The sequence below is a fragment of the Pithys albifrons genome, chromosome Z, assembly GCF_047495875.1.
Source record: "Pithys albifrons albifrons isolate INPA30051 chromosome Z, PitAlb_v1, whole genome shotgun sequence".
Lineage (NCBI taxonomy): Eukaryota > Metazoa > Chordata > Aves > Passeriformes > Thamnophilidae > Pithys > Pithys albifrons.
The window spans coordinates 60,969,923-60,987,449 of record NC_092497.1 but is presented as its reverse complement, the minus strand read 5'-3'; the positions used below and the strand labels follow the sequence as shown (position 1 = coordinate 60,987,449).

Here is a 17,527-nt window from a genome sequence, read left to right as displayed (position 1 = left end):
GAAAGGTGTAACACATAAAAGCACATTTTAGGATCCATCCTGCTAACACATTGGATGTTTGTATTGTGTGGTATTGGTGTATTTGTACTATGCTAATGTGCATGAGCTGTAGGCACAACCCAGCCTCTCCACACACAAAAGCAGTTTTTTAAAAAACGTTTTTTCCCACATGTTGCTCCAGTGGAGTAAATTTAATGTTAGCCTCAGGCATTGTTCTCTGACCAGCCCAAGGTCAGGAAGGCACTGTGCCTCTTGATCTTCTCATGGATTAGGAAGGCGTTTATCCCACTTCTGCCATTCACCTGCTCTTGCCCCAACACCAGTTGTGTCATGTGGATACAGGAGGTACAACCAGAGCCCACAGCTGTGTGCCACCTTGCAGAGTGTACCTGCCCTGCCATGTAGGTGCTGCCACAGTGGCTGACCAAGTTTATGCCTCTGCATTTGCATTTGCATTTGTTGTAACAAAATACTGTGAAGACTCCTGTTCCTCTGGTTCGTCTGTGTGTGGATAATGAAAAGTTGATGCTATTTCATCTAAATATTCATAAATTAATCAAAGTGTGCTACTGTGCGTAGTTTTATGTGTATGGTATTATGTTGCTAGCTTGCTATTTTCAGTGAAATCTTGTAAACTCTTAAGAATGGAAAATACAAATGGAAAGTTTCTATGCAACAAACACACCTTGTGCTTTAGCTGTAAACATATATTCAGTTGCACGCTCACTGTAGCTGAAATTCTCTGGGTTGTTGTAGGAATTAGTCCTGTAATGGCTGGCAAGAAGCCTAGATTTGAATTTTGTATTGGATATTTTTTAGATCGACCACAGCAGATTTCCTAAGGGAAGAGGAAAAAGGTTACCTTGCTAATTAGTTTTAAAACTATGCTCCTGAGTTAGTCTCAGAAAGAGGGAAGTGTTTGGAGGTTTGGCTACTGATTAATACATTACTTTTGGTGGGGAGTGTTTTATTATTTGCACTGTCAGATTTTTTTGTCACACCATGTGTTTAAGTGAATGATGAATAAAGCAGGGTAGACAAAACTATGTATTTTAAAGAACACAAACCACTCACAAAAGAAATACTTTTCTTACTAAGGGTTTGAAAGAACTTGTTTAATTATTTTCCCCATTACTTTTACACACCTCAGCACTTCCAGGTGGTCTTTTAAGTGCTATGTTGGTGTGGCACCTCTTATGTGGGTGGTATCATAATTATTTTAGTAGTACCAGTAGGGCTCTAATCAGTGAACAAGGTTTCACTGTGCTATGTAGTATATGAATACGTAACATTAAAATGGTCTCCTCCAGAGCAGCCAACAACTAATTAGCCTGTGAGAATAGCTGGATGCAGCAAACAGATTGACAAAACTGGATGTCACTGATGGGACCATGAACAGTAGGATAAAGCATAAACTGGATGTCCCTGTCTCTAGGGTAGCAATTTGATTAAATTACACAAATTTTGCTTTGTTGACATTCTGTGTTTCCTCAAACTCTCCATGGTAAAAGGACCGTGTTTAATTTGAAAAAACCAAGCTCTGGGAGATTACAAATTTCTGCCAGAACAGTGTAAGCTATATCTATCTTGTGCTCTGAAGAAGGTGGGAACAGCAAAAATTTCTTGTAATAATTAATTAAAATAGAACATTTATTAATTGTTTTAAAATCCTGCGATACAAAACTACACTCAAATGGACAGATGAGTGCTTTTTCATGTAATGCTTGAGTATCCTTTCTTTTTGGTGCAAATACTTTAAAAGAAAGACCAGTTTTCTCTGAGTGTCACTGAATCTCTTAGTGTGCTTTATTTTCAGTCCTTCACTTGAGCTTTTTGTATTGTGCAGGGACTGCTGACACCCAAGTTATGCTAAGGTGAGACCAAGTATGGTCTCTTCATGCTTCTTAATGTGGATGGTCAGCTGAGTATTGATTGGCATTTGTCTTCCGCCTCTACTGCCAGTACATTTGGCCCTATCTGGCATTTTCAGGTGAGACACAATCACCAGAATATCTGTTGTAGAAGCTGAGGTTGGCTTAGGAAGCTCTGTCCTGACTCACAGAATCCTGGAATTGTTAGGGTTGGAAGGGACCTCTGGAGATCACCCAGTCCAACCTTGCTGCCATGGCAGGTGGAGCAGGTGACACAGGAACATACCCAGGTGGGTTTGGAATGTTTCCAGAGAGGAGTTTCCATGTGCTCCCTGGGCAGCCTGTGCCAGTGCTCAGCCACCCTCAGTGGAACGTTCTTCCTCATGCTGAGTTGAAACTTCTTGTGTTTTAGTTTGTGGCTATTGCTTCTCATTCTGTTGCTGGGCACCACTGAAAGGAGTTTGGTACCAGTCTCTTAGCACCCACCACTGAGATATTTAATTGTGTTAATGAGATCCCCTCTCAGTCTTCCCCTCTCCAGACTAACCAGGCTCAGCTCCTGCATTTCTCATCACAAAGGCAGTTGCTCCAGATCCCTCATCATCTTTGTGGCCTCTGCTGGACTCTCTCGAGCTTCTGGTCCCTCTTGTACTGAGGAGCCCAGAACTGGACACAGCACTACAGATATGGCTCACTAGGTCTGAGTACAAAGACACAATTACATCCCTTGACCTGCTGGACCCTCTTCCCGTTGCAGTCTCTCAGCATTTTCTATTTGGGGAAAACAGTGGCTCAGTGATGTACTTCTCCCTTAGTGGAGGAGGGACCAGATGCTGGGTAAACTGGAGGGCTATCCTGTCACTGTCCTGGTTCCCACTGTGCTGCAACTCCCAGGCGTTCTCCACACAGTCCCTTTACTACTGCCTTTATGGCATTTCCAGGGGTCTTCAGGACAGTCAAGATAGTTACTGTTCCAGAAATAGGCCAAGTTTTCTTGAGGCACATAAAAGCAGAATGGAAACAGCAATTTTAATGCATAATATCTCAGGAAAAGCTGAGCAGAATTTCATGAGGGATAGGGTACTTTTGAAGTCCAAAGGCCATCTCTTGTCAAATCCCAAAAGAACCATACTTTTAGACCTTACTTTACGATAAATTGCACAGCAGCCTGTAATGCAAATATTCTCCTTTTTTTATTTGGTAATGCTAATCTCAGCTGTTATAATCACGATGTACACCATACTGATACTCCCTTAGGTTCTAAGAGGAGAAATACAAACACAGAAAGCTGTATCATGTTGGAGCCAAGACTTGTCTCTATATCATGCACCCACACTGCAGTGTAGATGTGTTTTATTTCCCCTGCTATGAGTAGATGTACCAAATTGGATAGGATAGCAGATTGAACAGGCTGTATGTGGTTTAGGTGTAAAAAGAAGGTCAAAAATTCAAGAAAGGTTTTGTTTGCAATCAAAAATGTTTTTCTCCAGGGAACTACTGTCGTACAATCAGAATATGCATACAATATAGTGCATATTCTGACATCAGGATCTCAGAAAAGCAGCTGAATTGTAGGTAGCTTATTTATTGTTGAATGGATTTTTGTGTTTCTTTGTATGGATTTTACATTTGTCCGCAAGCATGGTATATTAAATTATCTAGGAAGCTTCCTAAAATAGATGGCATAGCCAGTGGGAAGTGGGGACTGAGAATGTTGAGTATAAGCAAGAAATTTTAGAAGAATGTTAATGGATTAAAACAACCTAGACAAAGCTGGGGGTCACGTGAATTACAGGTGGTAAGAGTAAAATGGAGAGCAGCAGGATAAATAGGACACTCATACTGATGATCTGATACTAAATATAGTTAATATAACTTCAGATACTAATAAAGAAAAAGCAAAAGCATTAAATACATACTTGTATGTAGGGACATCTGAACCTTAGCAGGTTTAGGTTCTTTGCACTGAACATCTGTAGAAAAAAACTGACGCAATCCTAATTTTTAGTGTTGTTTTAGATTGGAGAAAATTCTTAATAATTTCAGATTGTAATGGAAAAATTATACGTTTCCTCCTCAAACTTGTGTTTTTTCCTGTTGTAAATGTGAACAAAAACTGACCTGTGTGGCATGATGGGTACAGTCTTGTAAGAATCTAATTAAGACAACCCAGGATTTAGTCTGAAGTTGATAGATTTTTCTGCGCCAGGCATTTCATTGATTGATACCACAGCAAACATTTCAACCTAGTTAATATTTTGTTTCAAATGGGTTTATGGAATTTGACCCACATTTAACCCTACACACGTCCAAAAAAAAAGAAGATTCCAGATTTGTGGTAAAATGTTTGCAGGCATTTAAAAGGGCTAATATGAAGTACTGCATGGAGCTTGGATGCACACTGCTTACACATCTGGCTTATATGGCAGCCAGATTTGTAAAAAGACAAAGGACAAAAAAAGCCCATTCATTCTTTATGCTGTACTTTAAAATATAATTTTAAAAAATATTTTTTACATAAAAACTAAAAGGGAATTATTTTCTTTAATACCATTGTACCTTTATAATCAGTGTAAGTAAGTTAAGAATTATTAAACTAATACTGTATGATGTTTGTAAAGAACAACTAGTAAACTAGTAGCCATCACACTTAATTGAATAGTTGCATTGACTGGAGCTATATAAAAAGATTATTTTTCCCCCCATTTCTTCTGTAAATATTAAATACTTCTTTCAGATTCACAAAATTTGGCCCCTGCAGTTAAGTGGGTATATGCTGGGTCATCCATCTCTTTGCAGCAGTGGTGAGCTGCTTCTAAGTGTGCAGGAGACAGGTGGGAAAGCACTGAGAAGTGGCACATTGGCTGCCAAACAGAAGAAAGGAGTGAAGACTGAGCATCAGAGCTGCTCTGGCATTCACAAGTGTAGGGTTTGTTGTCAGCAACTGCTGTGCAAGTGTATTGAATTAATAAGACACTGGGTTTTTTTGTTCCGTTTCTCTTGGCATTTTAGCATATGAGCTCAAAAGTGTAACTATACCCAACACTGTTTGTAGGTATGTGCAAATATTTAACAAGCATCTAATACACATTACTGTGTGTGCTCTGTTGTTGGGGGTTCTTGGATTTCTAAATGTTCTCATCTTTATTGTTTGACTTTGGCTTGAAAAATGCCTTTTCATTATCCATGAAATTCCATTCATCTTTGGCTTACAAATAAAATGTTAAAAATCATCTGCTCCTCCCCCCACCTTTTGCATTCTTCAGGAAAATTTTGGCAGCCTTTGAAATAGTAAATAGCTATGCAGTGATTTTAAGCGTGGGTTTGTGGCATTGCCACAAGTCAGAATACTTAGTGGAGAAAGGAAAAGGCAGACGAGTTTCTTGTCTCTTCCCCACCATGCTGTAGTGTTTAACCTCACCTGTGTGCACCCACAAATTTCTCATGCCAGCCGATACTTATTTTTTCTATATGAGTAGCAGCAATCCATCTTCCAGGGGTGAGGAATGAGAGTGCAGTTCCTCCTGTTGGCTCAGCTTTGAGGGAAGGAAAAGAACTATTTAATAATACGAGTACACAGATTTGTTCCCTCTCCTCTCTTCAGATTCCATTTGCAGATTTCCCTTTGAATTTTGTCCCCCCACCCAACCTTGGAAATTGCCTTCAGAGGACCATACAAAGAATATCATTTGACTGCCAGTCAAGTACAGCCTAGTGAGAATTAAGTTCCAGTGCGACTCTCTTTTGATTGCATTGTCTCCATGTGTCCATATGGTCTTGGCCAAATCCTAGTTTGTCTCATGGCAGCCAGTGAATCACATGGATACCAAGAGGCAGTGGAGTTCAGATTGCAGAGAGACAACCAGAAATCTGTAACTGTTCTGTACTCTGCTTGAAAATTTGCATGTTGACCATCAATATTCATTCTTTTTTTTCCATTTTTTTAAATAAATAATCAACCTACCTATGCATGTGTAGCTAAACTGCAAAGAAGACTATGAGACAACATATCTTGAAGCCAACTTCAGTTAAGTTCAGGAGAACTTAAATAAGGAGTTATTCTGTAATAGATTTTGATCTGATTTTGAAAGAGGATATTTTTAATTTCTTGCGGTGTATCACAAAATTGTCAGACTTAAGCAAGGTATGCTGACAGCATGCTGTTCATGCTGTGGTGACAGTTTTGAGAGGAGGTCAGACCACACTCTGACTGCATCGATAGCCAGAATGTGTACTGCAGAGCTATTTTGCCTTTTTTTCTGCCTTTTGCCTGTAAAATCTCTGTATCAACCTATTGTACTGGCTTAGATTGTTGCTGATTTGGAATTCTAATAGCATGAACAAGGGTAACCGTTTCTTCTTTCCTCCTCACCTTCTCTTGAAATTAAGAGGGTTCATGTTTGAATAGTTACTGGATGTATTTGTTACAAGCATATACTGAATAATTATTTCCTTTAGAATTTAGAAAATGTTCTTAATAAACATTTCAGAATTTGAAATAGCAATGACCAGAAGTAAGGTATATAAAAGCTGTTTCTGTTGCAGATGAATTAGCAGGTGATGGAAGTTATTAGGTTTTGTGTTTTGTCAATCACAGAATCACATAGATTTATCAAAGTTGGAAGAGTTCTTTGGGATCATCTGGTCTCATTATTAACCCAGCACCACCATAACCACTGCTGAACCATATCCCAAAATGCCACATCCAGACACCTCTTGAACATTTCCAGGGATGGTGACTCCATCACCTCCCCAAGCAACTTATTCCAATGCCTGACCACTCTATCAGTGAGAAACTATTTTCTAATATCTAATCCGAACCTCTCCTGGTGCAATTTAAGGCCATTTCCTCTTGTCCCTTCACTGGAGATATGGCAGAGGGCACTGACCTCCTTTCAGGTAGTTGTAGAGAGTAAGGAAGTCCCTCCTGAGCCTCCTCTTCTCTGAACTAAACAACCCCCACTCTCAATCACTCCTCATAAGACATGTTTTCGAGAACCTGATATAATGAGACTTGTTTACAACCTTTTATGAAATTAGTTGCTTGAGTTTTCCACTCAATTGCTTTACAGCGTTTTCCTTTCTTTGTGGTACTTACTCAAATAGTGATTTTTTATTTTTTTTTTAAGTCCAGAGAAGTTCCCTGGATAGAAAGGGGAGACTTTTTAAATTTAATTACATTATTCTTATTCCCTATAGGGTTAGTTCAGGGGTTCAGGTAAGAAGTTCTTTTGTTCATTGGCCTATGTAGTTCCTAAGCTAAGAAGGTGTGGGTACTACGTGAATAGATTCAATTTGCCTCTAATGACTCTTTCTAGGAGCTGTGTTCTGCAGTCTTTCTATTTCCAGCGTTTTAAGATAGGGGGCCAGTCTCAGCTGGTGAAACAATTTGTGTATGAGGGAAGATGGCTGAAGAAAATGAAGACAACCATGGTCTTGGCAGCTCCCTCTGCACTTTCTTTCAAAACTGAATCAAAGAAATGTCAAGCTAAGGAAGAAATAAGTAGCTGGAGGTACTGCCAGAGCAGAATGTTGGTGACCTGTGTAGCTGTAATGTGAAGTACAAAACTGGTCCCTGGTCAGGATGACTTATTAGATGTTTGATAAAGGTTTGATGTCAGTGAGAAATGATACTGCAGATTGTCTGTTCATCAAAGAGCATGGGTACCCCTGTGATAAAAGCTCATCCCTCTGTGATGTACCAACCATATGTTGGTCAGTTTGACACAGTTGTCCATCTAGTCCTGTAAACCCTTTAGTGGAAGAGTCTGTGCCCTCCCTGCCTTGGTTCAAATTTCCAGTCATCCTCTCTCCCTTCTATGTGAAACCATTTCTGAAAATAAAAATTAATTTTTGTTTGCTTCTTGTTTAGTAAATTTCTTGACACTTGATGGGTACTTACCACAGAATCATAGAATGTTTTGAATTGGGAAGGAGCCTTAAAGATCATCTTGTTTCAACTCTCCTGCCATGGGCAGGGGTTCCTCCCACTAGAACAGATTTCTCAGGGCCTCATCTAGCCTTGCCTTTAACATTTTCAGGGGTCACACTTAATGTGATAATTCTGTAGAGCCATCTTCTCAATAGCCAGAGTTGTGACTCTTACCAAACAGATTTCCTTTTAGGAAGATCCCTACCTCCAAGAAGACAGGCAGTGTTAGACTTGAACACAGTCAAGTTTCTCTGATCAGAAGCTGGTATGAATTTGTCATTAGCAGCCTGAAGTGTATCAGTTTGCTAATATTTATCAATAATACAAAAATTACAGAATTGCAATTGTTCTGTGTTGATATTTCATGTTAAGTAACTAATTTCTGTAATTATCTGTCCCACAGTACTGGCTGGATCCTGCAAAGACCCTCGCTGAACATAAAGAATTGATAAACAGTATGTATTTAATTTGAACTTAAAGGATGTATCTGAAGATGAAGTAACAGACACAATGTTCCATCCATACAGCCTGCACAATATTTATGTTCTAGTCACAATAGGCTGATAGGTCTTGAACAAGTTTCTTACTGTAGTTCTTAGCTGTATCAAAATTTCACAGATAGGTTGCAAGTATTATCATTTTACAGTATTTTGTGTGGTTATTGTCCAAGGATTTCTGTATGCTTAAATTTTATTTTAGACCAAGTGGTGCAATTTTTATTTTGTATAATTAATTTATAGTAGCTGTGATACCTCTATCGTAGTCTGGTATACCATAACCAATATAAATTCATTCTGGCTTATGAAAATAAAAATTGTGTCTCTTACTGATAATAGAGTGTCTGCTATTACTTATGGTGTTCAGATATTGCACATACAAGACCTGTTGCTTTTATTGTAATTAAAGAACATGATTTGGAGACCCTTTATAATAAGATGTAGAAGTGAAGCATGCATAGAATAAATGTAGCTGTAAGAATTTTGGTACTGAGTTATTGGTACCTTTTGGGAGAAAAATATTTCTAAAAAGTGAATTAGAAGAGGTTTTCCAAGTGGTTTTTAATTGAATTGACACATAATTAAAGTTCTTCCATAAGATATTTTAAAGTGTGAAAGGGCTTAATATTCAGTACTATAACATATGACAGAGAATCATATTTCATGCACAATTACATTTTTCAAAAAGCTTCATTGAAAAAGGTATTTAGAGGTCAAGATCAAGCAACACAAAATATTATCTTGGAGAAATAATAAGTTTAAAACGAAAATGAAAGTAAAAACTTCAAAGTAAGCAAGAATCTAAGTAGATGGACAAGATGTGAATAAATAAAAGATGAAAAATAATAATAACAATTCCTTTTTTTCCTCATGTGTAATGAGTCTAGACGTATGGAATTGTTATGTGAATGTTACACTTTTTCTGAAACTTTCAAGTCTCAAAATACTAAGATAGGCTTCTCAGTAGCTGTTTTGTAGTCAACTAGTGACAATTCATAACAGTAACAATTCATGACAACTAAGTTTTACACCAAATGTTTTTTCCCTCAGCTGGTCCACCATACACTCTGTATTTTGGCATTAAATTTTATGCAGAGGATCCGTGTAAACTTAAAGAAGAAATAACAAGGTACAGTATTCACTGTTGATCTCAGACTAGTAATGTATTTTGTCCAAGAGCATATTGTTGTGGTGTGTTTTGGTTGGTTTTCTTTCTCTTGAGCATTTGAGTGTTTTTGTTTGAATACGACTGTATAGGAAGGAAATTGCTACTAGCTTCACAGGGATTGGTATGGACTACTGTTTGGAAGCCCAGCAAGAAAAGGTGATCTCTGGTACATCGAAAATCAAAGGGCCTTGATGTCTGTTTGTGGTTGGTTTTTTGTCTCTTTTATTTAGTAATGCATTGTCACATCTGCATTTACACTGTGCTATAAGTTTAGGGGTTGCATATCAAATATAAATACAGGGAATGTTCTTCTTTATTTGCCATAGCTGAAGTTCCAGAACTGTTTTTTGAGGGGATTTCTTCTGGTCATCCTGAAACTATGCAAAGGAAATTAAAAGAGTTGCATGCTTCTGATTCTTTTAGCTTAGCTTGGCCTCTGCAAAATATGAGGATGCACATAGTAACCCTTGCACATGTATGCACCCAGACACATAGACACATGTGGTTATCTGAACTCTCTCACACAGAGTTTTCTGTTTGGTTTATTTACAAAATGTCTCAGACAATTAGTTTTATGTTCAAAAGGAAATTTGAGAATTTGGGTAGGTAGGTGGACAAAATTAGTGTGCTGACTTGCATTAACAAATGTCAAAATATTTCTTTTGATGTCCCAAGAATATGACACATGAAACTTCATTAGAATGCATACAAGGTTTTTAATTTTCCTTAATCAAAAGTGACAGTTGTTGCAGCACAGGCAGAGTATTTTTCGTGTACTGGAGTGAGAAAATTCTTTTGTTCCCATACTGGCACAATAGGAATGGAAGTCTTCAATAAACAAGACGGAGGCTGGCCAGGTGTAAATAATAAATACTGTGACTTTGCAGGTAAAAGAGCATGAGTTGGTGGCAGTAGGATGCCCTGTACTGTCACGACGCCTGAACTCCACAGACACAGTTCTTAACTGAGCCTTTTTAAGGGCTTTCAGAGGCTCTGACCTCTATCGTTAAATAAAGAACTTAACTGCATCTAGTTTTATGGGGTTTTCTTGGTAGTTTATTTCTTGGTCCTCATTGTCATGAGTTACAGTTACCAGGTGGTCATGGAAAAAAGGGAAGAAGAACTAGCTATGTTTACATTAACAGATTTTTAACTATTCTTGAGCAGGAATATACCAGTTACAGCAGGGACTATATGCAGAATTAATTTTTCACACAGTTACACACAGATTTAAAACTTCCACACACCATGCAAACTATCTAATGTCACACAGCTATAGCTAATTATTAAGCAATATATATTTCACAAAGCTGCTGGATCCAAGCAGTCTTATTTATTGTATTTTTGACGTTATTAAAGAATTCTTAAGTGTGTTACTCCATGGGGCTTCTACAGGCTTTGTCTCTCACTTCTGCACCAGCTCAAGGTCTCTAGAAAAATTCCATTCTTATCTTAGAAGATGTCACCTGCAAATTTGTCTTTAGTTTGCTAGCCTGAAAATGTATGAATCCCAACACTGTACCATGGAAGTTTGATGCAGTTTTCTTGGACTTTTCAGGAGGCTCTTTAAATCCTGCTCACAGGGAAAGACAGATAGCCCGAAAAAGGCATCTTTGGCCACTGAATCTGTTGTGACTTCCTTATGAGAGGCAGGATAGATGCAGGGGGCTGATTTTGCAAAAATTGTTTCGCTTTGACCTGTGATAAAAGTCAGTCAGTGGTCTGCACTGCTGATTGAGTGTGTGAACACAGCCAAGAAATGTTGTAATGTGATTGGGAAGCCTCTGTTCATGTCAGTATTTGGTTATGTAGAATTGGCACCTCAGATGAGGGAGGGCCTCAGATAGGTTTGTATTGACAGTACTCTACTAAACACATTGATTAATCAAATGCCCTCAGCATTTTTAAGCTTTTATTCCTATAGGCTCTTAAATCTTGGAAGGAAGGCTTTTATTTGTTTAAGGAAAAAAAAATTAAAATACCACCACCACCTCTTTAGAATAATTTGTGTTGGAAGGGACCGTTAAAGGTCCTTCCACTTACCAGGTGCTAAAGGTCTGATTTTTATTTATACTAATAATTTTCTGCCTAGGTTTGTAGTTCCAGTGGTGTGTTAACTATTTTGTGCTAACTGATTGAAGCATGTATTTATTACTTTAATGGGTATAAGAGCCAACTCTCTTGTTATTAGATGTTGATGATCTGTGCTGTTACATGATTACTCTGCAAATAATGAAAACCTGTCAAATTTGTAATTGCTTTGCATCAAAATCTGTCTGTCTTCTAGGCAAAAACTAATACTGCAGGGTTTGCTGGATGTGTTTGCTGGAGCAAACTGGCACTTAGACACTGTGATACATACATGACAAACTTGATAGCACAGAAGATGAGAGTGCTTTAGGTACAGGTTTGGACAAAAGGCCTAGTTTTGTGAGGAACTTAGTGTCTTCAGTGGGAATTGAGATTGTTCACTTTATAGGAGTCACTTAAACACTTACCATTTGGCTCTGACTGCTTTTTGCGGGAAGGTGGTGTGTTTTGAAGATTCCTATGGTGCTTTATTTTGAGACTACGCTGTGAGAATGCAGAAATCTAGGTGCCTGCTCCAAGGAAAATAAATTTGTAGAATCATCTGGTACAAAGCTCTGCTTGGTACAGATGGGGAAGTGCTAACAGAAATGCAGGGCCATATCAGAAGTGCATTTCATGTTGAAAAGAACATGTTGTGTACTCCACAGTAGATGTTAAACCCTCTTTGTCATTATCATAATTCATGCAGAGATTTGTGTAGGTAGGACTGCAAGCATAAGCTATAAGTAGTGCTGAGTGAAGAAACACTGAGTGTATGTTCTTTGTTGCCTAATGACATTGCCAGAAAATTCTTATGCAATACCCTGTTTCTTTAAAGTAGAGAAAATTAACCATTCTTTAGAAGATGAACATTCCTGTTACAATATCTGCCACAGCACAAATTCTAGGGGATCGTTAGAAAGGCACTGGCATCTTCATTCAGAGACTCATCTGGTCTGAAAAGTCTGGTAAATTTTCTTAGATCTTAAAAGTTTTGTGAGTCAGCTACAGTATGTAAAATTCCCTGAAATGAGTGTAGGTGTGCTTTGAACTTACAGATCATTACAAGGTGCTTTCATAAATAACTTGTACCAACACAGAATAAATTATTTGCAGAGAGGCTAAATGGCTCTATGTAGATAAAACTGAACTAGTGAATAAAGAAAAGCTATGTGCTTGTATGGAGGACCAATTTTTTTTGTTGTTAAAAGTTACCTTCTCAGTATTGTTACCTTTTGTAGGAGCTCAGTGCAAGAAATTCTCTTAGGATGATGTAAAACACTGAATAAATGTAATAAAACTGGACACAATACAAACAGTGTTAAAAGATTTCTTACAAATTATTATGGTGAGTTGCAAAACCAAGCACATCCTTTGTATGATGACTTGTTTCCTTGTCTTTGGTTTTGTGCATATTGAGTCACTGTAAGTGGTCTCAGTATGTGCTTTATCAATTGCAGAAACAGGTTTGACTTTGAAAATTACTTTTTTACCCCCACTGTCTCTGTTCCAAGGACAGTACTCTATGCCATGACAGATGAAGTTAGGTGCTGGTGGTATACCCACCCCTCTCTTTCATGGAGGTATGGACTCCATCAAACATGCTTCCTGCGTTACAGTTGATTCTCTAGTATGTGGAGAGAAAATATTTGAATAAAGAAGTATCCAATAGTCAGTTCTCCTTTATGCTGATCCATGGATCAGGTTTAAACCTTGGCCCTTTGATAGATTTCTTGTTAATTTTTTTCTGATTCCTAGGTCTCTCCCTCTCTTCCTCACTGCTCCATGAAAGTCGAAAGAGAGAAATGACATTTTTAGGGGGAAAATTATTTGCATCTGCAAGTTATAAGCAGATGGGAAAGCTACGGAATGTTCCCTTATCTAGGTTCTTTCACTAAATTAATCTTAGTTGTTACTTCAAAGTTAGTATGGGAAAAGTCATTCAGAGAGGAGTACAGGATTTTACTGTCACATAACTATGGTACATGGTATGTCTACAGTTGCTGGGTGATTTTGATATATTAAATGGTGCATCAGACTTGAAATAACTTTGTTTTCTCTCTCTGTTTTAGGTATCAGTTTTTCTTGCAGGTAAAGCAAGATGTTTTGCAGGGCCGCTTACCTTGTCCGATCAACACTGCAGCACAGCTGGGAGCATATATAATTCAGTGTGAGTTCTTCCAGCCAACTGAGAGCTCACTTCTTTTAATGTTGCATTATGATTAATTTTAAGCAGTGTCTGAAGACATCCTAATGTCTTATGCATTCATTTCAAAACAGAGCAAAACTGATGGGACTGATTTTATCTAAAGAACTGTATATGGATGACCATTCTGAACAGTTAACGCAGGAGCAGTATGGAAGTTAATGTAAAGAAGAAGCTGAAAAGTCAGTCTGAAGACTCTGCTAAACACTCTTTGCTTCGCTGAGGGATATCTTGTCATGTGCTCAAGACTTTATGTCTTACTCTTGACTATGTGTAGAGTATGACAACACCTTCATCAGGAGGTTTGCAGATTTGAAAGGCTATTGGCAGCCTTCAACCACAAAGTCTGCCATAGAAAAGATTCTTTCAATAATTACTAATTACATCAATATGAGTGCATCTGTTCTTTAAGGGAGGATGTAATTAAACCTGAAGTGAAGAATTTTCATTTTATTTATCTACATTCATGCATCAGTAGTGACCTCTTCAGAAGTGGATATTATATCTTGCATACTTGATAGTATGCAATCAGTTAGAAAGGAACTATCTGTCTACCACTTGGTTATTCTTTTGCCATGAGTGCTCAAGCTCTATATTCAAACACAGCTAGTAACCAAAAATAGCGTGATGAGCCATGTTGGGACCTCTGTCTGGAGTTTATGTAAAATTTAGATTTCTCTAAAGTGGTGTGTATTAAGCAAAGATTATTTATATTATTGATGTTACAAGTATGACTCAACGGCACTTAATATAACATAAAAACTAGTCCTCCTTTCAAGTCTATTTTAGAATAACAAGGCACAGTAACTTGTGTATGAATGGGAATGGGCATTATACCAAATTTCATGGTGTGTTATATATGTATCTGAAAAACTAAAATTTCAAGTAGTTTTTATTTGTGTGCAATTATTTTTGACTTAATTTTTCCATCTAAGAAATATGACGTCATTCTCTGAAAAACTGTTTGCAATGCACATTTCATTTTGCTGGCATACATGCCTTCCCTGAAAAAGTACTGCAAGTATGAAGCAGGAAAATATGCAATGATGGTAATGTCTTCATTGCATTATGAGAAATGAGTAAAAAGAATAAATTCTTCTCTTTTCATCATTTTTAAGGAGGTTAGAGCTGTTCTTTTGGTATAATATCCCATTCCTATCATTCTAATCTCAGATATTCTGTTGGAAAACAGTGAGAAGAAAGCTTATTGGGGAGAGAGTTAAAGCATGACAAAGTTTACATCCAATGGGTTAAAGTTAGTCTAGGCACCAGCAAGCATGCATTCCCATGGACTCTATAAAAAGCTTTATCCTTCTATTTAGGGTTTGCAGTTGTTCAATGTATATAAAGACACCTGAGAAATGTCTGTCAGATACTGAAAATATGAATGCAAGGCATCAAAACCAAGGTCAGGGGTGCCTTTTTCAAGGATGACATGCCAGACCAGGCTTTTGTTCTTTTCCAAGCTGAGATGAAGTGCATTTGTGGAAATTCAGGAATAGCTCTGCTGGTGTCATGATGCCAGTGGTGTTTTTCCCAGTGGAGCTAGCAGCTGCTGAGATCTGGAGGAGAAGCCAGGGCCACGTGTTTGGCTCCAGCCACAGGCCTGAATTTCACCATTCAGATTTTGTCTGGGTGTTGTCTTTGGCCTCTGAGGTCCTTTCCTTGGCACTGGAGCTGTTTTCCTCTTTTTGTGATCAGAAACTGCAGACTGTTATTGTGGTGATGGTGGAAAAATCAGTACCCATGGCACAGTTTGCAGAATATACCAATTTTCTTACTGCAAAGGCTGGAGTTGTTACTGTAATAGTAATTCCTCTTCTTATTCCTGCTGTGGACAAGAATAACAGTTCTTTTTATGGAGATTTCGCAGAGAAAAATCTAATATTCTTACTGAGCAGATGAGTGGTTTTTAACAATGTCATTCCAACACCTAGCAAGAAACATCAGTAATTAGGTGAGGTAGGTTTTTTTTTCCTTTGGCTCTGGAAGGCTCATTTTAGTTGTTTTGGTTTAGTGGGCATTGGATAGAAACCTTCTGTGAAGTCTTTCTCGGAGAAGCCTGGTCTGCAGATATTATTCAGAGTTATTAAAAAATTGAAATACTAACTTCTGCAGAGTTTCTCAGATAGTTGCAATTATAGTAGAGATCAGTAGATGTGAGTTCTGATCAAGGTGCATATTTATTTTATAATTACATTACAAAATATACAGACATGACTAATGTTTACAAATTCAAGGTTGTTCCAAAGAAAATTATACTGGCTATTCATTATGCTCTTTAAGAAAATTCTTTTAAAAGTTATTTTTCTTTTGAAAGTGAATTTAATATCTGGTAAATACATCAATATATTATTGAAAAAGGAAGGTCTTGTGATTCCTCACACTGTTAGAAGACCTTCCCTCCAGTTTCTCAGGATATTTGTCTCCATTTGCACTCCCAGAAATTTATGTTGGAAGTCCCAGCAATGATCAGTTCTGCCTGTAATATTGCATCTTACCTTGAGAGCACAGATCTTACAAAACTAGGCTTTTCTTCTATCCTTATTTTACAAATCCTGCTGAGTAATCTATGTCACTGAATTAAAACTTTCCTGGCTTAGTCAAAATTACATCTAACTTGTATAGTTAGAGTTTTACTGTCGATTCTTCCAGATCTTTGTACCTTCTATTTATCTTTTAGAGTAACTGAAGACATTTTTTCTTGGTTTTATGTGTGTTAATGTGAAAACTTCTGTACTTTTTTTTTTTTAATCTGACTGCAGAGTAAGTAGGCTGCCGGTTGGACAGTGGTGGGTTGGCACCAGTAGGTGGATTAGATGAGATATTTTCTGTTTAAGATAAAGAATGGAAAATAGGTGACCTTTGTTTTCTTCTTGTGTCCTGCAGCTGAGCTGGGGGACTACGACCCATACAAGCACACTGCAGGTTATGTCTCGGAGTACCGCTTTGTCCCAGACCAGAAGGAAGAGCTGGAGGATGCCATAGAGAGGATACACAAGACTTTGATGTAAGAATTCAGTGCTCATGGAAACTTGTCAGGAAATGCCAGATTCAGACATGCTTGGTGGGTTGGGAGGAACAGCTTTTGGTGCAGAATGGAGGTCTCTGGGCTGGAGGAAAGAGCACAGGGCATCCACTTATGCCTCTCAGAAACAGAAAAGATTTTATATCATTTAAGTTGTTTTTTTAGGAACTGAGTAAGACAATAACGGGAAATGTGAGGTCTGTCAGACCTAGGTATGGGTATTTCAATATCAGCAGTTTTAATAAAACATATGCCAGAAGTTCAACCATACATAAAGCCAAAACAAACATTTGCTTCCTTATCTCTAAGTTCATGTTCCTTGTAAGTGTAAAGAAACTTGTTCTAACAAATCCAAATTAGGTGCAATTGTGATATAACCATTTATTAAGATGAGAGCAGTAAGAAACATTTTATGAATGTGTTCATCATACCTTTTGTGAAAGTAATGCAGAGATAATCAGACATCTTGTATGTAGATCTAGATGCCTTGATTCTCTTGCTATAATGAAGCTAAGCTTTGGATAAAGGTTAAGTAATTCTTCCCTGTAGTATTGTGTATTACTGTTTAATGAGAATAGACATTAACTCAGGGTCACAGCTGTTTTCTTTGAAAGGTTCTCCAGTAATTGCAGTCTGTGACAGTTGCCACATTGACCTGAGCTTCCTCTTCCAGGAAAGACAGTCTGTTCAAGAAGTATTTCTGTGTGGTTGCATGAGAGTGTTGTAGTAATTGATGCATTTCAGAGAACTTATTA

At 37.8% G+C, this 17,527-nt stretch overlaps 1 protein-coding gene across 3 annotated transcripts in view; it reads left to right on the top strand.

Moving 5' to 3' along the window:
* EPB41L4A (erythrocyte membrane protein band 4.1 like 4A) overlaps nucleotides 1-17,527 on the top strand; it is a 130,601-nt gene that overhangs the window by 53,515 nt on the left and 59,559 nt on the right. For all 3 annotated transcript variants that reach the window (XM_071580056.1, XM_071580057.1, XM_071580055.1), the window contains exons 4-7: nucleotides 8,207-8,258; nucleotides 9,351-9,429; nucleotides 13,611-13,708; nucleotides 16,634-16,754. In XM_071580056.1, coding sequence (XP_071436157.1) covers nucleotides 8,207-8,258; nucleotides 9,351-9,429; nucleotides 13,611-13,708; nucleotides 16,634-16,754 — 350 coding nt within the window. The remainder of the gene's footprint in view (nucleotides 1-8,206; nucleotides 8,259-9,350; nucleotides 9,430-13,610; nucleotides 13,709-16,633; nucleotides 16,755-17,527) is intronic.